General features: G+C 46.3%; 1 protein-coding gene and 1 long non-coding RNA gene across 4 annotated transcripts in view; one reads left to right on the top strand and one right to left on the bottom strand.

The window, feature by feature from the left end:
• fhod3b (formin homology 2 domain containing 3b) overlaps nucleotides 1–20,648 on the top strand; it is a 144,400-nt gene that overhangs the window by 11,174 nt on the left and 112,578 nt on the right. For both annotated transcript variants that reach the window (XM_023824351.2, XM_023824350.2), the window contains exon 3: nucleotides 7,715–7,779. In XM_023824351.2, coding sequence (XP_023680119.2) covers nucleotides 7,715–7,779 — 65 coding nt within the window. The remainder of the gene's footprint in view (nucleotides 1–7,714; nucleotides 7,780–20,648) is intronic.
• LOC111850454 (uncharacterized) lies at nucleotides 698–17,113 on the bottom strand. 2 transcript variants are annotated; one of them, XR_011992852.1, is made up of 2 exons: nucleotides 16,715–17,113; nucleotides 698–2,770 (listed from the first exon to the last, which is right to left on the bottom strand). It is a non-coding gene; the product is annotated as an uncharacterized lncRNA (long non-coding RNA). The 2 variants fall into 2 exon arrangements; XR_011992853.1 differs by lacking the exon at nucleotides 698–2,770 and adding an exon at nucleotides 9,931–11,797.

Below are 20,648 nucleotides of genomic sequence, written 5' to 3'. Positions count from 1 at the left end.
GGAGCCTATCCCAGGATGCACAGGAAACATGTGACATCAGCCCATTGCAGGGCATTCACATCTAATATTTTTTATTTTTTTAAATAAATTGAATCATCTGCGATTGGTTGGCCCCCCATCCTCTGTTATTCCCTGCCTTGCACATGTAGCGTCCAGAATAGGCTCCAGAACCCCAGGACCCTGCATAGGACAAGCCAATATAAAAAAATAGATGGATGAATTGATGGAACATTTTTGGATCATTTTTTCCATGTCCTTTAATGCAGGTTTGGTTGAAGTTGTATGCATTGTAAGGACAGCATACCTGGAAGTCAAAGAAAGAGCTGTTAGCTGCAGATGCTTTACCTGTAGAAAGTATCTTCTGGGTGTTTATTGCCCTCAGACTGGTGAGAAGCACATGGACAGTGTTGTGTCGAGTTATGCCTCATCGAGTGGCGTCCAGTCGCATTTACGTCCAGGTTCCATAGCAAACAATATACAGTGATGGATCGATGCTTGAAATTCGACGTAGCGACATGAGCGGCTGTATCGCTGAGTGTAGCAGGAGCTGGAGGGTGGTCACCACCGCCAGCCGTATAATGACCCGCTGTCCATATCTAACTGTATGCATACAGGAATACACACGTGATGCACAGCTACAATATCGAGAGACTCTCAAATTGACTTGCGTCCAGTGATTCTGGTCCTAAATGTGAACTCAAGTTTATGCAAGACTTTATTTGCAGAAATATATGCTGTGTGTACCCAGCTGAAAAGAGAAGCACTTCAGTATGAGCAGACTGATAAGTTATCTGGCTCTGACAGGAACATCACAGGGTCAGAAGACATAGGAGAAATGCAAGGTGCAGAATGTGCACTGGAGGACAGATGTGAATTCTGTGAGGCAGGGCCCCGCTGCCCCCCCCGATTCAGATGTTTAGTCGCTCGGTCTGTGAATTTGTTGGCCAGTCTTGCCTAATAAACAAGCCTATCAGGCTGCCCCTTGTATCAGCCTTGTTTTTGGCGTAGCTGACCACTACTGAAACATTCATATTTATCATGACATAATACATTTATTTAGCAGAAACTTTTTTGCAAAGCAACACACACATCAAGATCTGACAGCAGGGTCAGAGAGCAGAGTCACAGAGCAACATCAACCAGCTTCTGAGAGCAAGATCAGCCAATGTCAGAGAGCAGTGTCAGAGAGCAGCATCAGAGAACAGCATTAGATATCAGTGTCCGAGAGCAATGTCAGAGAGCAGAGTCACAGAGCAACATCAACCAGCGTCTGAGAGCAGGTTCAGCCAATGTCAGACAGCAGTGTCAGAGAGCAACATTAGAGAGCAGCATTAGAGAGCACGGTCAGCCAGCTTCAGAGAGCAGTAACAGAGAGCGGTGTCAAAAAGCAGTGTTGGAGAACAGTGTCAGAGAGCAGTAACAGAGAGCGGTGTCAAAGAGCAGTGTTGGTGAACAGTGTCCGAGAGCAGTAACAGAGAGCGGTGTCAAAGAGCAGTGTTGGAGAACAGTGTCAAAGAGCAGTAACAGAGAGCGGTGTCAAATAGCAGTGTTGGAGAACAGTGTCAGAGAACAGTAACAAAGAGCGGTGTCAAAGAGCAGTGTTGGAGAACAGTGTCAAAGAGCAGTAACAGAGAGTGGTGTCAAATAGCAGTGTTGGAGAACAGTGTCAGAGAACAGTAACAAAGAGCGGTGTCAAAGAGCAGTGTTGGAGAACAGTGTCAGAGAGCAGTAACAGAGAGCAGTGTCAGCCAGCATCCCTGGTGCCTTTTGCGAGGGTCTCCTCCAGGTCCCCCAGTTTCCTCCCACAGCCCAAAGAGATGCAGTTAGGTGTACTGGCATTTATAAATAGCCTACACTGTTTAAATTGCCTTGAATGTTTATTGTGATGGATTGGATCGTATGCCCTGCCTTGTGTCCTGTGCTTCGTACATTAGGTTCCAGGCTCACTGTGACCCTATGCTGGACATTCAGTGGTTCAGTGGCTCAAAATATTCCCGATTTTTTTAAGCCCAGAAATGAACTATGGCCGACATAGCAGGATAGTGATCAGCTAAACAATACTAGGTGGCAGTTTAGCTGTAATCAACGCATGTTGATTCTCAAAACACATACTGCCCCAATTCTTGTATCAGGAACAGTATTTTTTGCCCATTATTTCAGATGGGGAAGGCAGAGAACCTGCTTTTAATTTTTTTTTCCATCAGTCATGAGCCATAAAAACAATATGCCTCGACCATTCATCAGTTGTAATTTGGGGGAAAAATCGCGTTCAGTCTTTAAGGGCTCTAAGGAAAACCTTACGGGAATTTTAACGTCTTTTCGTATGTGCGTGGGCCGTATGTCTCAGCTGTCTGTGAAGACGATGGCCCTCGGTTTGCCAGGATGGGGTAGCGACACGGTAACCAGAGTCTGCCTGTGTAGATTGTGATGCTGTCAGAGCTGTCTCCCGTTCCCTTTGAGGTCACGGCGTGGGATCACCGACCCGGCCGGCTGGCCGACACACGGGTGTGTAATTTTAGACGCGGGATACCGGGCTGCTCCCCATCCATATTGTTTCCATTATAAAGAGGTCAGATAACTGCTTCTGTGTCAAACTCGAGGAGAAGTGTGAATGTCGCTCTGGAGCGCGCTGCTCCGAGACTCAGGCTTCCTGTTCCAGCTGGAGCCGCCGGGTCCGAGCAGAATCTCGGAGAGCCGGGAACGCCAGAGTCTCCCTGGTGCCAAATGGCTGGGCTCGCCGCAAATGTTTGTCATTAAATCCGTGCAGAGCCTGAGAAGGAAAAAAAAGATGAGGAATGAAGGGGTCTGGTCTTATTGGTAATAACGGGGTAACACTGTCTGAAGCGTTTTAACGATATGGACGCGCCGAGACTCACAATCCCGAGAGGTTTCTTTGTTTTTTTGTTTTTTTTTTTTTGCTGAGGCCGTAAACTGTGTCGGATGCTGAGTCAGAGAAGCCCATTTCGGTCCATTTTCCGTGCCACGAGATATTCGGGCGTTGCGTCACGCAGCCCTGTCTGCTGACTGAATGACCTTCATCGCTATGAAGGCCTGCGAATGTTTGCCTCCCTTTGATTGATAACTCGGCCTTTTTTTAGGCCTCCGCCGGTGCTTAATAAGCTGAAGTTCGGCGTTTCTGTTTGATTTCCCAGCGCGCTCTGTTTTAATTAGCGTCTCTGTGCCTGAGTTGAGTCTCTGTGCTGGATTTATCAGATTCCTCCGGGAACATAAAAGGAAAATAGAGTGACTCGATACAAACACATATTCAGGTAAAAAAAAATTATGTCTCTGGGTCAAAACCTGGGCTCTTCCATTCTATTGGCTAGGCAGCAAAAGTGTCTTTTTTACAATAGATCATATCTGATCTTCTTATGAGTTATATTGAGTACCGTTTCAGAGTGCTTATAAGATTCCTGAGTATAATTTTAACAGATGCTTTGTCATTTTACGTAATTGGCTGGTGTCAAAGCCGGTTTGCGATGACGGGGGTTACGTTGGCTAATCCACAGCCTCACGTTGGCTTCGTGTCAGGAATGCTGATTTTTCTGCTGTTCCTTCCCTAACACTCCTGCGCTCACAGCCCGCTGAGTGCTGAGGAGCCAGAAGACCCTCAGGATTGTCTGTGAGCGGGAGGCGGGAGCCCAGGTGTCTCATGAGGAGCTGGTGAGCGCTGGACGTGGGATTCACTCTGAGGAAGCTCCCCCACCCCCCGCTGATTGAATTTTCTAAAACTCAGTCCTATTTTTTGTTATTTCTGAGATGAAGCTGCCAATGAACACACTTCTGTGTCACCCATTTCCGTCACCCGCTGGTCTTATGCAGGGTCACAGGCATCTAGAGTTTATCCCAGATGCTACAGGTGCAGGGCAGGGAATAATGCAGGACAGGGTGCCAACCCATCGCTGGGCACAATGCAGGGAATAACCCAGGACAGGGTGCCAACCCATCGCTGGGCACAATGCAGGGAATAACCCAGGACAGGGTGCCAACCCATCGCTGGGCACTCACACATTCACAACTTGGCAACTCCAGTGTTAGTGTGTTTTTGAAAGCCGGAGAACCGGGAAGAAACTGCATGACGAAAGAACATGCAGACTCCACACACACGGAGCCCTTGGTCCCAGAGGTATGAGGCAACAGTGCTAACCAGAACCAGAACCAGAATCAGAATCAGATGCTATATTGTCATTGATGTTTCCACAGCAACGAAACTTAAAAGTGCATCCTCTCCAGTGTCACAACATCAAAACAATAGACAAATTAGTAACAATAAAACAAAATACAGTAAAACCTTGGATTGCGAGCATAATTCGTTCCAGAAACGTGCTCGTAATCCAAAGCACTCGTACGTCAAAGCAAATTGTCCCATTAGAAATAATGGAAACTCAGATGTTTCGTTCCACAACCCAAAAATATTTATATAAAAATGATTAATACAAAATATAAAGTAAAAGTACATTAAACAAATTAACCTGCACTTTACCTTCGAAAAGAATCGTGGATGGTGTGAGGGAGACGAGAGAGAGGAGAAGAGGAGGGTTATTTTGTAGGACGACTTTCACTATAACTAAAGGAATCACTGCTGTCTGTTGGGTCACTGAAATCGTTTTCTTTTTGTGCGACTTTAACAAGGAACCTATCCAATGACAGCCGCTTTTGCCTTCTTTTCGATTTTGCAGAAATGTGGATATTGCATTTTCGTTAAACATTTTCGCTCGCACTGCTATGCCCTTATTTGGGTGGTGCTTTTCTGCTATATTTTGACTATACAAGTGAGGCACGCCGACCGAGACCGAGCATGGGCAACGATTACCCACAATCCCACAGCAAGAGAGAGAGAGAAGAACCATCGGCTCAGTTGTGATCACGTGACACTCGGCAGACGAAGCGTATACGTAATACTCGCATTGCAAGACCTCGCTCGTTTATCAAGTTCAAATTAATTTAAAATTTTTGCTCATCTTGCAAAACACTCGCAGACCAAGTTAATTGCAATCCGAGGTTTGACTGTAAATCCAATAAATAAACAAACAGACCAGCACAGTAAAACAGTCATACCCTATAGTTTTAACATATTGCACGTTTCACCTATTGCACTTGTAAATAGCAGCATTAAAGTTATGCAATGGTTGTAAACATGAGACTGTATCGTAAACCTGAAGGTGCATTAGATCACTAGTGTCCTCTGTCCTCCTGTTTTGCGCTTCTTCGTCATGTGTTACAGGGAACCAAAGCTCACTCAGTCGTCGTGTAATCCAAGAACTTATAATAAATTTCCAAAGTCGGCATGAATTTTCTTGAAAACCTATCGCGTGGATTAAGTGAGTTTCAGAAGTTTGTTCTTGAATCATCACAATGTTTTCATGCGGCGACGCATGCTGCCTGCGCTTGGGTCCGTTGGATGAGGATGGACGGCCCCTTTTTTCTTCTCAAACGTTTAACCCGGCGCCGAGTTCGTAATTTTCTACGCTGCGCAAACGCATGACGTCAACGGTGCTCCATTCGCTTTCGGACTGGAGTCGGATTTCGGCGATCCTGCGTGAGCTAGCGCCTATTTGTGTTGGTAATTCAATTCTCCCATCTGCACAAGTAGTCTGGAGAGGTATATATCCCAGGCAGGAGAAGGCCGCCTCACTCCCGAGACTCCTAAACCAAAAGGCCGCGTGATATTGCTGATGTTAATCTACTTTCAGGGGTTAAAACATAATAATAATTTTTAAAAGTTTAGCGGGTTATCCTCAGTGAGAGGGCATAAATAGCTGCCTGCCGTAGAGGGGACATTAGCTGTACAGGATACTGTGACGTTCCTTGGGGGTCTTTAACTCCAAGCCGTGTTTTCAGCATGCTGTCCATTGAGTTTTACTGCCCCTTCACAGAAGTATAGAATGACTCTCTCTTATGGAATGACCCTACTTATGAGGCTTCTGAGAATCAAGCAGCTCCAGTCTTGGACTAAATCCACCCCACATCTTCACTATACATTAAAACAAGATCTCCTGGCAGCGTAATTGTAACTATATACCACAGACTTAGTGATATAAATTTGAGTAAACTGTATTTTTTTTTCTTTTTTTAATTATAGAGGTAATCCAAAAAATTATGAGCGAGTCTGATTTATACTCTGCGTTTGAGGCCTTGGTTTCTCTCCTGTATACACATAGCAAATTAAATTAAAGTTTATGCTTGCGTCATGCTCTGTATCAGGGATAGGGTTGCTAGTGGACTGAGCAGGACCTTAACGAACGGTGCCTTAAATTGCAGATTCCTTCCAACTGGCAGAGGATTAGGTTCCATTCCGTCACACGGCAACTTGGAAGCGGCGGCTGGCTGTTTCGATTTAAGGTTTCGTCAGCGTGGTGTGACCGACGTTTTTCGTGGTTGTGCTGGAACCACGGGTCTCGACAGATCGTAATGCGCCGGGCGAATCGCACCACGACTGCACAGTGTTCTCGGACCCGCAGATCTGAGAGGACACCAGCACAAAGTCACCAGTGTGACTTTCCGTGTCATGAGGATCTCGTGGGGCCTGTTGCACGATGTGGTCTTCGCCGGGGCCGCATGGTCATGCCTGGGGATGGAAGCCCTCCTCTACTCTTTGTTGGCTGGTAGAGCGGGTTTGGTTGGGGTGGCTCTTTCCATTTATTGGGACAAACATCACCACTGCAGGTTACGACGCAGTGAATGTAGGTCATATCAGCCCTGTACAGTTCTCACAGCCTCCTTTTGGTGCTGTTAAGCACACCTTTATGGGTCAGAGTTAATTAGCTATTCTTTGTATTCCAGACATGAACTGTTATCTAAAGCCGCTTAGCATAGCAAGTGTGGGTGAAGCCACTGGGTAATCGCCGTAAGCTTGGCTACCTGCACATGGCTGGGACACTCAACCCACTATTCAGCCCTAGGTATTCTGCCTGGTCCCTAGCAGGGTCATTGGTCACCGTTTCTCGTGCTGGAGGTCAGAAAGGGAAGCTGGGTGCCCTCTTTTGTTGGGATTAGCCCAAGTTTATTTTTGAGTTCAGTCATTGCTCACCATAGAGCTTCAGAATTCCTGTCTGAAATGGAATAAATACCAGTGAGTAGAATGGAAGAAGAATGTTAACAAGTTGCCTGGGATAAGGGATCATTTCTTCCAGTCATCTCTCTCCTTCTCTGTCCTTCCTTCTCTCCATTTCTACGTCCCGCACTCTCTCTTTCTCTCGCTAGCTCTGCTACCTGTCTTAGCCTGCTTGTGACTGCTGATCTCAGAGTGATCATAGAGATGTAACACTTGGAAAGAGCCCCTTTGAGTGTATCTACACCTCAGCTTTCCCTGGGTTTGAGGTTATGAGGGCTCAGAGTCCAGGATCTGCCTCAACAAAGACCACTCCGAGTCCAGGACCTGCCTCAACAAAGACCACTGCCGGGCTTCCCCTCTTCCTTTATTCCCTGCTCTTTCTTAACAAGGACCCAAAGTTAACAAACCACAATTTGGGTTTTAGCTCAATGAAAAAATAGATTACCGGCTTAAAAACAATCCACGGCACTACAAACTGTGTACTGTCAGGCACATAATCACATAATAAGATTATCGTTTTCACTGTAGGACTGTAAACAAAATCACATATCCCATTCTTATTCATCTGCTTTGCAAACAAAATTTGTTTTGTTGTGTTTTTTCTATATGAAAGCGGGTAAGAAAATGGATGTAAATAAGAAGTATCACTGTGTCTTGCAGGAGAGGCAAGAAGCACAGTATCGTCCTGCGGACACAGCTTTCGGTCAGAGTTCACGCCTGCATCGGTAAGTTTGCGTTAACTTTGCCGCCGACGTAGAACATGTTTGTTTGCTGTGGGGGAATATATTAGTCCCACGAAGACCAATCTGATGGGCCATAGTTCGAAGCTGTGTAGGTGTAATGTTAAAGCACCGCAGCTGTAACGTGGTGTATCGCATGCACCGAGATCAATGCAGGCCTGATGGTTTTCTCTCGCTATACGGAACATACAAAGGCTATCGTCGTAATTCCGAACTGCCAGGTTTCCATTGGCGAGCCCCAGCAGCACCGGGAGCCCCAGGAGCACTGTCACGTGTTTTACGAGGTGTTCGTCAGTGTGAAACGCAGCCTTTAGCGGGCTGGATGCAGGGTCAGACTGTTGGAGGGCAGACGCACATATACACACACGCACACTCGACACGGCGTTACTCACACGGCACCCAGGGAGGACGCCCACTAGAGCCATGCGCGGGCATGACTGCTTTGGCCTCAGACAGCCTTTGATTGCCTTTGGATGGCACTAGTTATTTTCAGCGTTTTTGCTATATTAAGCAAATGTGAAGTAGGGCTCCTTACTGGTGAGGTAGCTAAGATTGCTTTGTTTGGCAGGATCTCCGAAAGTGACCTTTTCTTAATAATAAAACTCAATAAGAAAAATGAACCTTACTGCACCATCTGGTCTGACTGAACAAATATGCATTTATTATGGATGCATGTAATGAGTTGAAGATATCAATCTTCCTTCTGCCCCCACACCACTTCACTATCTCCGCAGCGTGTGATGTTTACGTGTAAACAAATCTGACGCTGCGTGTGTGATAATGACCTTGCGGGATAAAGGTCTGCGTGGAGACGCCTTGGCCACGTGCGGAATCCCTGCTGCTTTGGGCTCAGATGAACGTCGGCTAGTTCAGAAGCGTTTTATATGTCGGCATCTGTTCCTGCTCGCTAGGTGTGGGTGTTTCAGCGTTGCCTCAAAGGAAGGGCGTCTACATACGACTACAGACCGCAGTGTACACTGCCAAAAGCTTGGGAATCTGAGGGATTTTATTACGCTTTTTGGTATATATGACACCTACCATGTCACTGAGAAGTACTGACATATCGCCTGCTGTGAAACACAGCAGCACATGTTATTAAATGTAAAAATGTAAGCAATGAAAATTGCTGGAAGGTTGATACAACAATGTGTATGTAATACTAAGATCTATGTTTAAACTTCAATGTATAAGTACTTTATACCAGTGTTCCCTAATTCCGGTGCTGGAAGACCCATTTGCAGATCTCTCTGCTCAGACACACCTATTAGACCTGATAATTAGCTGAGTCAGATGTGGTTCTACAAAGAAACCTGTAAACTGTGTTGGATTCTGACCTCCAGGCACGGAATTGGGGAATCCTGCATGATAACCTATTCACCTTAGAAAGTCTTGTTTCCCTGCTCAGTTCATTTGTAATTCTGCAGTATGTAGACCAAACCTGGACCTCAGCTCATGCTTTCAGATCTCTGGTTATTCTATATATGGTGTGGGCCGAGCTACGGGGGGGGGGGGGTACTTCTCCAATGCAAATAATTACATTTAGCGGTTTTCCATCTGTTGCGGGCCACTGGTTTCCATTAAATCTCAGTCTAGCTTATTAGATTGCGCAAAAGCTTGATCTCTGAGCTACGGAAGGAATTATCCTCTTTACGTTCAACCAAAACAAAACAACACCCGCGAGTGCTTTCGGATGGGCCGGCAATGACTTGCAGGCTGCGTGGCTACAGAACGGGACTAACCACAGCAGAGCAGCTAATGTGAAGTGTACAACACAGGAAGTGAGAGGTCCTTTGAAAGGCTGCTCTGTTAGGCGTTATCAGCGGCCACCTCGCCATAGCGTGCAAAGAGGTGTCTGGCTCTCGAGACGCCGCCTGGCTCGATCCCGTTGCGGGACGGGCGAGGGGAAATAGGGTGCATCTTTTTCCAATGTGTTTTATCTTTCCCGCCATTTGCATAGTTTCCTGCAGGTAATTTTGGTTCTTCCCCCAGCTCAAGGACCTTCCTCTCATGCTAATTGGTAAATCGCCTTCAGGGTGCACCCATGTGAGTCTGTTTGTGTGTGAGAGTGGCGGTTCCTTAGCTTTTTCCTCCTTATACTAAACTACATTTCCTGACAGTCATTAAAATGTCTCAAGCTCAAGCAGTTCGCTTGACTTTATTTCTTACATTTTTAGCAAAAGTCATCAAACAAGTAACAGGAGAGTTAATATTTATCTTAATCTTTTATCTTAAATTCAATAGTACGACTAATGTTTAACAGCTGGAAACTGAGCCACTGTACTTTTCCTGGTTCAGATGTTGTGTTTACATTTGCTAGAGTAAGGTACTTTAGCTGAGCTAAAGCTGCAGCCATTAGATTAGATGAAAATGTTGCTGTTAGTTTGCTCAGCAAACAACAAGAACGACAATAATAACAATCTGCAACTTTTTTACCTGCTTGCTTGGTATTATATGGTTACATTGTGGCGGGATGACTGGTAAATCTTAAAGATCTTATTAAAAGGCCACAAACAAGAACACCAGCAATAAGCTGTCAGTAGTCTTATAGCTATTGAGTGAAGCCTTTACCGACACATGGGGCCTGTACTGGGGTCCTTCCGCTGGTGCTGCAGTGACCACTAAGATCTCCTGTCACTTCAAAGAGCCTTGGGGTTGACCCCATGTCGGCAGGACGCATACATCAGGAAGCAGCCATTATGGTGTGATCTTTCACTAACAACCAAGCCTGTTCTTTCACAAGGCTGGATTCTGTGCAGGCCTTCCTCTTCAGTGGGTGGGTCATTAAAGAGTGACATTCCACCTCAGTGCCCCCCTCCTCTTCACCTCCCCCCAGGTCCCCCTCCCACCATAGATCGTCTTGGGGCCCCTACCCTCTTATAGCCAGCGTTTTGCCACAGGGTTGGGCTATTGCTAAACCTGCATGAAAGTGTGTGAGAGCTGGGGGGGTTTACTGTCTCTTCTGAGTATTGTACAGCGAAGCAGCTTTGTGCATCCGAGGGACAGGGATGGGGACGGGACAAGGGGGAGAGAGATGAGCCTCTCTAATTGGATGATGACTCGCTCCTTATGTTGACAGACAGCCGCTTCCCGCCTGGGTGCCGGGTGACCGTTAGCGGTGCAGATAAGAGTGACAAGAGCCAGCAGCCCCACGGCCGCCTAACTACGTCCATTTGTCCCGAATTCTAGGTGGGAAACCATTCAGCACTTTGAACTTCTGTCTTTTCACGGTTTATCTTCTGTAAAAGTTTCAGCAGAGGCTGGACACCGTAGGCAGATTTGGTCGAAGAAGCAAGTCCCCTTTTTATTGCCAACTGTGGGATCGTATCGGCATATTTTTCAGCCAGTTTATGAGGCGTTTGATGCAAAACTGTTAAATAAACAACAAAGTATAGAACTGTCTTTATGTATGTCACACAATAGTAAGAAGATCCCATCTGTCTGCATTCCCTCCTTAACCCTCAAGACTGACATTGTACTATACGGTAACACACAGCATTTACTCAACAGGTGGCTGTTTCACTCAGGAGGTGGAAATTTCAGGGGATTTTACGCTTAATAAGAAATGCACTGTGTTGGATGTCTCCACATTGTATGACTGGGAATTGTAGGGGTCAAAAGTAGGTCACTGGAACAAGGAAGAAAAAACTCAATATTATTCTGTTTGGAAAGTATGTTTTTTCCATTACATATTTTTCTGCTATTTACTGTAAATAGATAGGCTCTTTGGATTGTATTAGTGTATATTAATATTTAAGCCATTTGGAGAAACAGTCTGAGGCCACTTTACCTTTTATTATTATTTACTTTTAAATTTGGGAAATTGAATGATGGATTAATGGTTTAATGAGTTGTTTGCCTCGAATGGCTTTCATTAGCAGTCCATCAGTTCAGGGTTGCTGTCGGCCTTGGACCTTGGGGTAAAATCCCATAATAGACGAAAGGTTTCCCCGGCATTTCCTCACATCTGAGGCCGTGTAACTTAAGGAGACTAAGCTTCGCCGCTCTGAGAAGAAAAGGAAAGAAAGGCTGTTAGCAGGTACCGAAGCCCCCAGAAGCCCCCAGAATGTTAATCCCTTTACGGAGCTGCTGGGGGTCCGGCTCCTTCGGGGTTGCTGTGTGTACAGAGCCAGGTCTTCCCACAGACCCCTGTCAATAGCACTTAGCTTCAGGCGACGAGAGGGAGTTTGCCGACGGAGAGAGAGATGTAAAACAGAGGAATGAGCCGTGGCAGATAAGATGTGCTATGAATATGGAAACAGCAGATTTCTAGCTTTCAGGACCAAAATGGTTATTATGCAACTGGGGATTCACCTACCCACGCGGATTCAATGCACAGTATCAGATAAAGCCAACTGCGATCTCCCAGAAGCCGTAAGACCAGTGTCGACTTACCAGGGCGGTAAACTCTGCATTTGCTAACCAGTTCTGATGAATTAAGCTGTCAGTGTGAACCCTTTCTGCCATCAGCCTGTATGTCTGCAGACAAGGGAGTTCCCAAGTAAAGACGGTGTCTGATTGGGCTGCAAGCCTGCGGAGTTCTTGCCCTTTCTTACGATAAAGTTGAGCATTTTCGTAGTTTACATTTAGCTAGTTTTGCATAACGCACTATATACCATATTGGTTCTTTTTTCTGTATAAGGTGGAAACATTCATCTTCATCAAATGCTTGATTGTCAAAGGGGGGACTGTCTGCTACTTTGGCTTTCTGTAAACTATGGGTTTTTGACAGAGGCTAATCTGGGTTTGCTAATTATGGTCATTAACACACTCAAACATATGGCTGCGGTCAGCTGCAATACAAGAGCATTCAGTAGGACTGCCGCACATAACAGAACTTCAGCAAGACTGAAAGCCTGTACTGGCTGGGTAAATGGTTTATTAAATGGCTCTCCTACCCTGAGTTCTGTGATTCATCGTAATCACGGCGTCTGGGGGATTCATCAACACTGTTTTAAAACAAGGCCAAATCGATGACTACTCCCATCAAGCAGAAAACCTACAGTATGTACTGCCTGCAGGGAAAAATGACTTTAGCTCAGCAGTACAGTATGCAAGGTGATCTGTGATTTAGAGAAAATGGGGGTGTCGTTGTCCATAGTTTACGGTAAAACGGCTAAAAACCATGCGATAATTATTCTCCACAGAAACTAATGCAGGCCGTCATTCAGTCGCCCGCTGTAATCAGCAGCTCCTCAAGGATAAACAGTTCTAATGCTTCCACCAACAATCCAACAAAGTTCAGGCGCTGAACCAGGATTATGGCCCAACACCATTAACATAACTTTAAACACAGACTTTGATCATTCGCTCCTTAAATTTTTGTCTCCTGCTCAAGCTTCAACGTATAGCTTCAGATTATACAGAAGTAGGAGAGGGAATATGCTTTGTTTTATGTTATTCAAGCAAAAGATCTTGAAATCCTTTCTTTGTTTATTGAGCATGTTACAATATACCAAAAAAATCCAAAAATATCATCTGATGATAAGTATTTGTCTGTATTTTTCTGATGAATAATTAGAGTGTTTTGGGCAACTGAGCAGTCTTTTATATGTTCTGGACTGAAATTCCTTTGCACTAAGTATAACATAGTAGGATTTAGATATGAGATTGCTGGGAATAATGCATTAGACTTCTGCTGGGCAGCTTCCTGATCCATGGGAGGTGAGAATAAAAATTGAATTTCAGGACTTGTGTTTCCTGGAAACAGATCATGGAAAATTAATCGAACTGTCGTTGCTTCATCCTTGTTGATGGATCTTTCGAGTTCGCCTACTAAAGTCAGCGGACTTCCCTTTAAGGATATGGCGAGATAATTCAGTCGGCCCCAAAAAAACCACGGTCACTGTAGTTTGGGACACGGCACTACATTTACGTGACATGAGCAATGCCAACACACAATGCTTTCATGCGTGAGGGACAATCTCTTGCTAAGATGTTCAAGGTCAGTGAGCAACAGGAGTTATGAGAACCAAGTTATGGAAAGGTACCTCTATTAATTAATCTGAAACTGGACCAGTCATGATATCTAACTCATTTTGGGCCTTGATTTATAACTCTTCATAGTCTTCCCGATACATCACTTTGCTCTATGGCTTGCAAGCCAAAATGTCTGCCATGACAAATGGACATTGTACAACATAAATTACCTTTGGTTCCTGTTGTCTTCTCAGGCTAGATGCGCTGTATTTAACATGTAACTGAGACGGGACTCACACTGAGCACATTTGCACCTGGTGTAAAGGGAAATTGCTATGAATGTCCATCTTCTGGAGATCCTTCCTGAACAGTTATTCGACTGCTTAGGCCTTTCGTACAAGGCCTCTGTATAATTCTGCAGAATTTAGTTTGAGTTTAGGTTTTGTTGCCGTCTTTCTTATTTGAACATTAATGAGGCTTGTGTACACCTTCATGCATGAGACTAGCACTGGATTAACATTCTGCAAGGAAATTGTTTTAAAAGGAAGAGGGTTGCTAACCAAACAGAATGTTCTGGAAGACTCTCTGCCTTGCTTGGACCATTGATGATGCACAGTTGCTTGCACAGTTGCGAATACTTACTAGTACCATTGAGAATTTTTCTATCTTTGTAAATGAGTGATTCTGAGCATCTGCAATGAGTTACTACAACTCGAGTGTATTTTTCCGACGGATTAGCTGAACGGCGTGCAAAAAGCCCGGTCCCACGGTGTCAGGTCACCATTAATATTTACGCTCTTGTGTTTGTGTGTCATGCCAGTGCAGTAAATAAGAGTTACAGGAGCACCTGCGGCATTGGTCTTCTCTGCTGGCAGCTCTCTGGCGTTTCCACAAGCTTGGCCAGAAGATTCCCTGAGGCCCAAGCTACACACACAAGTACACACGTACGCACCCGGAGAGTGAAGCGCGCACACACCTAAAGACGCACACAGGGTGCTGAAGCTTACACGCAGGCACACACAGTGTTGCTTACACACTTTTTATGGATCCTTTTACTGGGGCAATATAGTGTCATACTGGCAGGTTTAGTCGTCTGTCAATAAGCCTTCCTGAGTTCAGCTGTATTCTTTTTTTTTGTTATAAAACATGGAACAGTTCTCACCCATCGTCTCGGGTGAAGGAGGCCAGATTTGAAGAATTTAAGACAACGCTGTTGCTGTTTAACTCATTAGGTTGTGCTTTTGTAGTTTTTTTACTTAGCAGATTTACAGGGGACATTCAGTCAGTTATATCGACTGCTGTCAGCGACAGTTTCGTGGTGTTACTTCGTTCACGCTGCCCTGGCTAAGAGCCTCTAGACAGAAATCAAACGTTGAAGGTTTGCTTCAATGATAAAAACATTAAATTTGGCTGTAAAGGCACAGTATAGCATAGGTATGCTTAGGTGAATATTTGCTGCATCTAATCTGTGAAAGTAATGCTCTTGTTTGGAGGCCATGGACTGACGGGTACGCAGCCGCAAGCATGCACACATGTGGCTGTACCACTCAACGGACATCGAAACTCCAAACTCTCCATCATGTCAGGAGAGGAGAAACGTCTTTTTCCTGCAGGACGTTCTTGGGATGGGGGATATTTTTAGCTGGGCGCATCTGGCGTGACACTCATGCATTCAGACTCTCATGCATTTGGTGTAACATGCATTCAAACTCATGCATTTGGTGTGACATGCATTCAGATTCATGCATTTGGTGTGACACTCACGCATTCAGACTCTCATGCATTTGGTGTGACATGCATTCAGACTCATGCATTTGGTGTGACACTCACGCATTCAGACTCTCATGCATTTGGTGTGACATGCATTCAGACTCATGCATTTGGTGTGACACTCACGCATTCAGACTCTCATGCAATGAGAACAGTGACAGATTTTTTCATTTCTCTCTGATGAGTGAACTTGAAGCTCTTTCCATGGTTGCCTCTGGCTACCTGAATGTAACCTGTGGAGATGAGCCCATTGAGGTGGCTCTATCCAGCCAGACATCCACGAGAGAGGTGTAGATTTCCCTGTAGACTAGGGCTCTTCTGGATATTTCAATACGTGTTGGAGTTCAGAAACCCAACCATTACGACTGCGTGGTAAGCACTAGCTGTAAAACATTATTTTGATGTACATGACCCCAGATTCATATTAGAAGCTTGCTGCCAAGGCTGCCGTTAGGGCTGTTCTGTTTGCATTCTGTTTGGACATTAAATCATTCTCTCAGCTGTGCAACCTGCCATAAGATCAAGTACAAACGCAAAATGGCTTAGGGGGCTTCCCTCCCCAGGACTGATATTTGCCCCCAGAACAGGGGAGCTATTGGCAGGGTTGCCAACTATCACGCATCTGCCGTGACACTCACGCATTCACACACTCAATGCATCTGGCGTGACACTCACGCATTCACACTCTCAGTGCATCTGGCGTGACACTCACGCATTCACACTCTCAGTGCATCTGGCGTGACACTCACGCATTCACACTCTCAGTGCATCTGGCGTGACACTCACGCATTCACACTCTCAGTGCATCTGGCGTGACACTCACGCATTCAGACTCTCAATGCAAATCTATATTATTCCATTATACACCTAAAATTAGCTATAGCAAAAGTGCTGGGGTAGTTTTCAAACCCTACAGACTATTCACAAGGTAATAAAACTCTTACATACATGTGTGTGCAGACTTGTCTCGAATTGAAAAGCTCACGCCAACCAGCTGACCAAAGTTGGCGACTGTAGCGGTGTTAGGCTGAAGTATGGAAACCCCATGCAAGTACAGGGATCTTGACTGGGAATAAATGTCCTTGCTTGTCTGATACTAGGTTGAATCTGTTGGTAGCATCAACAACCTCCTATTAACAGTCAGTGATAGAAGTATTCTCAACAGTACAAGTAAATATCCTTAACAGTACAACGGTACATCCGGAACCCCAACATAGTTTCAGGTGGGACTCACCCTTTTGCTTCCAGAACTGCTTCAAAGGTTGATGAGCCGTGCCTTTGGAGATACTTTTTGCACACAGCTGTTGGACTGAGCTGTTCCTTTCGCACTTACGGGCTTCCTATTAGCCGTTCCGATGCTTAGCCACACAGTAAGTGAACCTCTTGTCCCCGTCTGTAAGTGTCTGTTTGCTGTACGTGTTCTGATGCAGACACACGGTTCACTCAGAGGAGCAGGCTATTTGTGTTAACGAGCAGGTGTACCTATTCGAAATGGCCTCCGAGTGTATACTTGAAAGCACACACAGCTGTTCTAGACTGGCAGGATGCATGCCAAAACAAGTCAACACATATAAACATGTTTCATTATATATCAGGCAACATTTCTTCATTTTACTGCTGATATAAATATCAAAGAGCATTTCCTGTAAGCATAAAAGGCTGTATTTTTAGATAGGCTGCTTTTTTAACTGGTCGCATGGCTGGGTAGCACATCGGGCATTTCATGGACCATTGTTGATGAGAATGTTTTGGGAGTTTGCAGTGGTTATCCTAGTCTCAAGAGATTGTTTATAACCTTTTATTAACCTGCAATTTGACACTCAACTGTTATATGTTTTGCACAACTTGTTTTATACAATATGGTTCAGTTTACATTTATATTCCAGGATTAGTATCCATGGAGAATACCCTGCAAGGCATGATGGGTAAATGGTGGAAGGTTTTTTGGAAGGTGATGGACGCAAGTGCAGCCTCACCCGCCACCATCTATCCCGCCGCATTAACGCGCAGATCACAAGTGCAGCCTCGCCCGCCACCATCTATCCCGCCGCATTAACGCGCAGGTCACAAGTGCAGCCTCGCCCGCCACCATCTATCCCGCCGCATTAACGCGCAGGTCACAAGTGCAGCCTCGCACGCCACCATCTATCCCGCCGCATTAACGCGCAGGTCACAAGTGCAGCCTCGCCCGCCACCATCTATCCCGCCGCATTAACGCGCAGGTCACAAGTGCAGCCTCGCCCGCCACCATCTATCCCGCCGCATTAACGCGCAGGTCACAAGTGCAGCCTCGCCCGCCACTATCTATCCCGCCGCATTAACGCGCAGGTCACAAGTGCAGCCTCGCCCGCCACTATCTATCCCGCCGCATTAACTCGCAGGTCACAAGTGCAGCCTCGCCCGCCACCATCTATCCCGCCGCATTAACGCGCCGGTCACAAGTGCAGCCTCGCCCGCCACCATCTATCCCGCCGCATTAACGCGCAGGTCACAAGTGCAGCCTCGCCCGCCACCATCTATCCCACCGCATTAACGCACTGGTCACAAGTGCAGCCTCGCCCGCCACCATCTGTCCTGCTGCATTAGCCCACAGATCACAAATCGAGTGGTTCTGCACGGAAGCTGAATTTCACATTTCTGGTCCCCTGCCGCAAACATAACCAGTGACTTTAACTATTTATTAAATTGGTAATCACCCCGCTTCCTCTGTTGCCACCCTAGTGGGAGCCCAAGGAAGTGGCGGGCCGGAAACTCACATGTCGATCTGCAGCTGTGCCTTCCGTAAGTGGAAGCCCCCTAAGCCGTTTTGCGTTTGTACTTGATCTTATGGGAGGTTGCACAGCTGAGAGAATGATTTAATGTCCAAACAGAATGTGCATGTGACGCATGTGTGAAACTGATGCATTTTTTTAAAAAGCTGCTTTCATGCTACAGATGTTCCTATAAAGTAACAAACAGATCTCATTGAACTTGTTTGAAATGATTCTGCTAATGTGATGTTGCCCGAGATACTGGCCTTCTTTCATCAAAGCCCCTGCAAAATGTTTTTTTTTTGCAGAGTAAAAGCTTTTAAACTAGTGTTTTTATGGGGCTATTAGGATCTTCTTCTTATTACATTAGTAACGGGATTATTTTGCTTTAAACTTGTATTGTAAGTTTTCTGACCTTGTGCGATGTATGGAGTGAGTCCTAAATAATAACCTGGAGCATGCTCAATTTGTTTTTAAAAAGATATATAAAAACACTGGGGTCAGATGAAAGTCTGGAGCCCTGTGAGCGACCTCCTCTCAGCCCACCCGCGATAGCGAAGCGGGAGAAGATTAGGGGATCTTTTTGAGACGGTGTCTCTAAAGGAGATGACGGGGGTCATGGATATAAAAAGAACAGAGAGGCCGTTCTCTGTGAACAGCGGCCAAGCGGCACACTCAGCCTGCGCCTGCACCCGGCTCTGATCACGCCCTGATCGCTTCATTTCGAGCTTCCAGCAGAGCCCCGGTGTCAAGTCGGGGGTGGGAGGGGTAAAGAAGCCCCTCGCTGGCTGGATATCACTGCAACCCCACTGGTCCACAGTGTATAACAGCTGGACACAACCACGGCTGCGATTCTTCCCTCCTAATTTCATGATCCGCCATTGTATTTCTTTTTAATAAATCTGTTTCCTCTAATCTGAATGACCATTCCCACTTTTTTTGGTTTTAATTTCATGCACCAAGTATTTTGTAGACTTAACCGTTTTTGGCGACTTTGAGAACTTCCTGCAGGATGGATGTGGGAATGGTTTTACGGGTGCAGAAGAGTTGTCCCCCCTTGCTTTCTTTTCAAACAGACAGTTATTACATTAAGACACTCTCTCTTAGAGTCATGCCAGTGAAGGGGCCCACAAACACGGTACAGTGGGGGTACTGGGGGCTCCCTGTTCCTTCACTCTTTCCAGGTTTGGGGAAGCCCCCCCATGACCCTGACTGGGAGAAGTGCTTAGAAGACAGATGGGTGGGTGATTTTAAACAGCCCCGTCTAATGGTTAATCTTTCCAGTTTTTCATTTTACAGGGCTGGCCTTCATTCCTCACTTACTGGGAGGGTGGGGGCTCCTCCAGCTTCACCTCGCTTCACCTCTTGATGCATGGTCTCACCCCCCGACAAAGAGACTTCACGTCACGATGAGAGCCCAACTTGTCTCCTTTCAGCTGCTAGGGTTGTGCTGCTGCATGTCCAGCTGGCATGTACCCAGATAGTAAAATTATGGGGTTGAACCCCCCCCAAAAAAATAACTTTTGTTCCCTACCCAATCATGCATAATCACCTGAGCGGAGCTTATCTGTTGCGCTGTTGTGGTGCTGGACCCCCGGCCTAAAATTAAATTCTGGGTATGGGCTTGGGACTCAAAAGCAGACCAAGATTTGGACATGTTGGTAGACGTCACCTTTTTCTGAAAAGTCCAGCCTGTGGTGGAGTGTCACACTCATCCCATCTGACAGGGGGCGCTATCTAGATGTAGGCTTGACCCTATTTATAACCAGAGGTGTGGTAGAATGCAGGTTTCTGTAATTTATCAGTGGTCTGTGTTTTCCCCCAGCCATACCTCTGTGGGAGGAAGTCGACTACAGCCATGTTAAATGGATGCACCCGGCCCTTTCAGAGGTTGCGACCCGGTATCTGTAACGAGGCCCGGGTGTCAGGCCGCGTGCCGGTATCTGCTTTATCTGTTAGCAGGCCCGGGTGTCAGGCCGCGTGCCGGTATCTGCTTTATCTGTTAGCAGGCCCGGGTGTCAGGCCGCGTGCCGGTATCTGCTTTATCTGTTAGCAGGCCCGGGTGTCAGGCCGCGTGCCGGTATCTGCTTTATCTGTTAGCAGGCCCGGGTGTCAGGCCGCGTGCCGGTATCTGCTTTATCTGTTACCAGGCCCGGGTGTCAGGCGGCGTGCCGGTATCTGCTTTATCTGTTACCAGGCCCGGGTGTCAGGCCGCGTGCCGGTATCTGCTTTATCTGTTAGCAGGCCCGGGTGTCAGGCCGCGTGCCGGTATCTGCTTTATCTGTTACCAGGCCCGGGTGTCAGGCCGCGTGCCGGTATCTGCTTTATCTGTTAGCAGGCCCGGGTGTCAGGCCGCGTGCCGGTATCTGCTTTATCTGTTACCAGGCCCCGGTGTCAGGCCGCGTGCCGGTATCTGCT

The sequence above is a fragment of the Paramormyrops kingsleyae genome, chromosome 9, assembly GCF_048594095.1.
Source record: "Paramormyrops kingsleyae isolate MSU_618 chromosome 9, PKINGS_0.4, whole genome shotgun sequence".
In the NCBI taxonomy this organism is placed as follows: domain Eukaryota; kingdom Metazoa; phylum Chordata; class Actinopteri; order Osteoglossiformes; family Mormyridae; genus Paramormyrops; species Paramormyrops kingsleyae.
The sequence above is the reverse complement of the archived record's forward strand: the minus strand, read 5'-3'. Positions and strand labels throughout refer to the sequence as shown.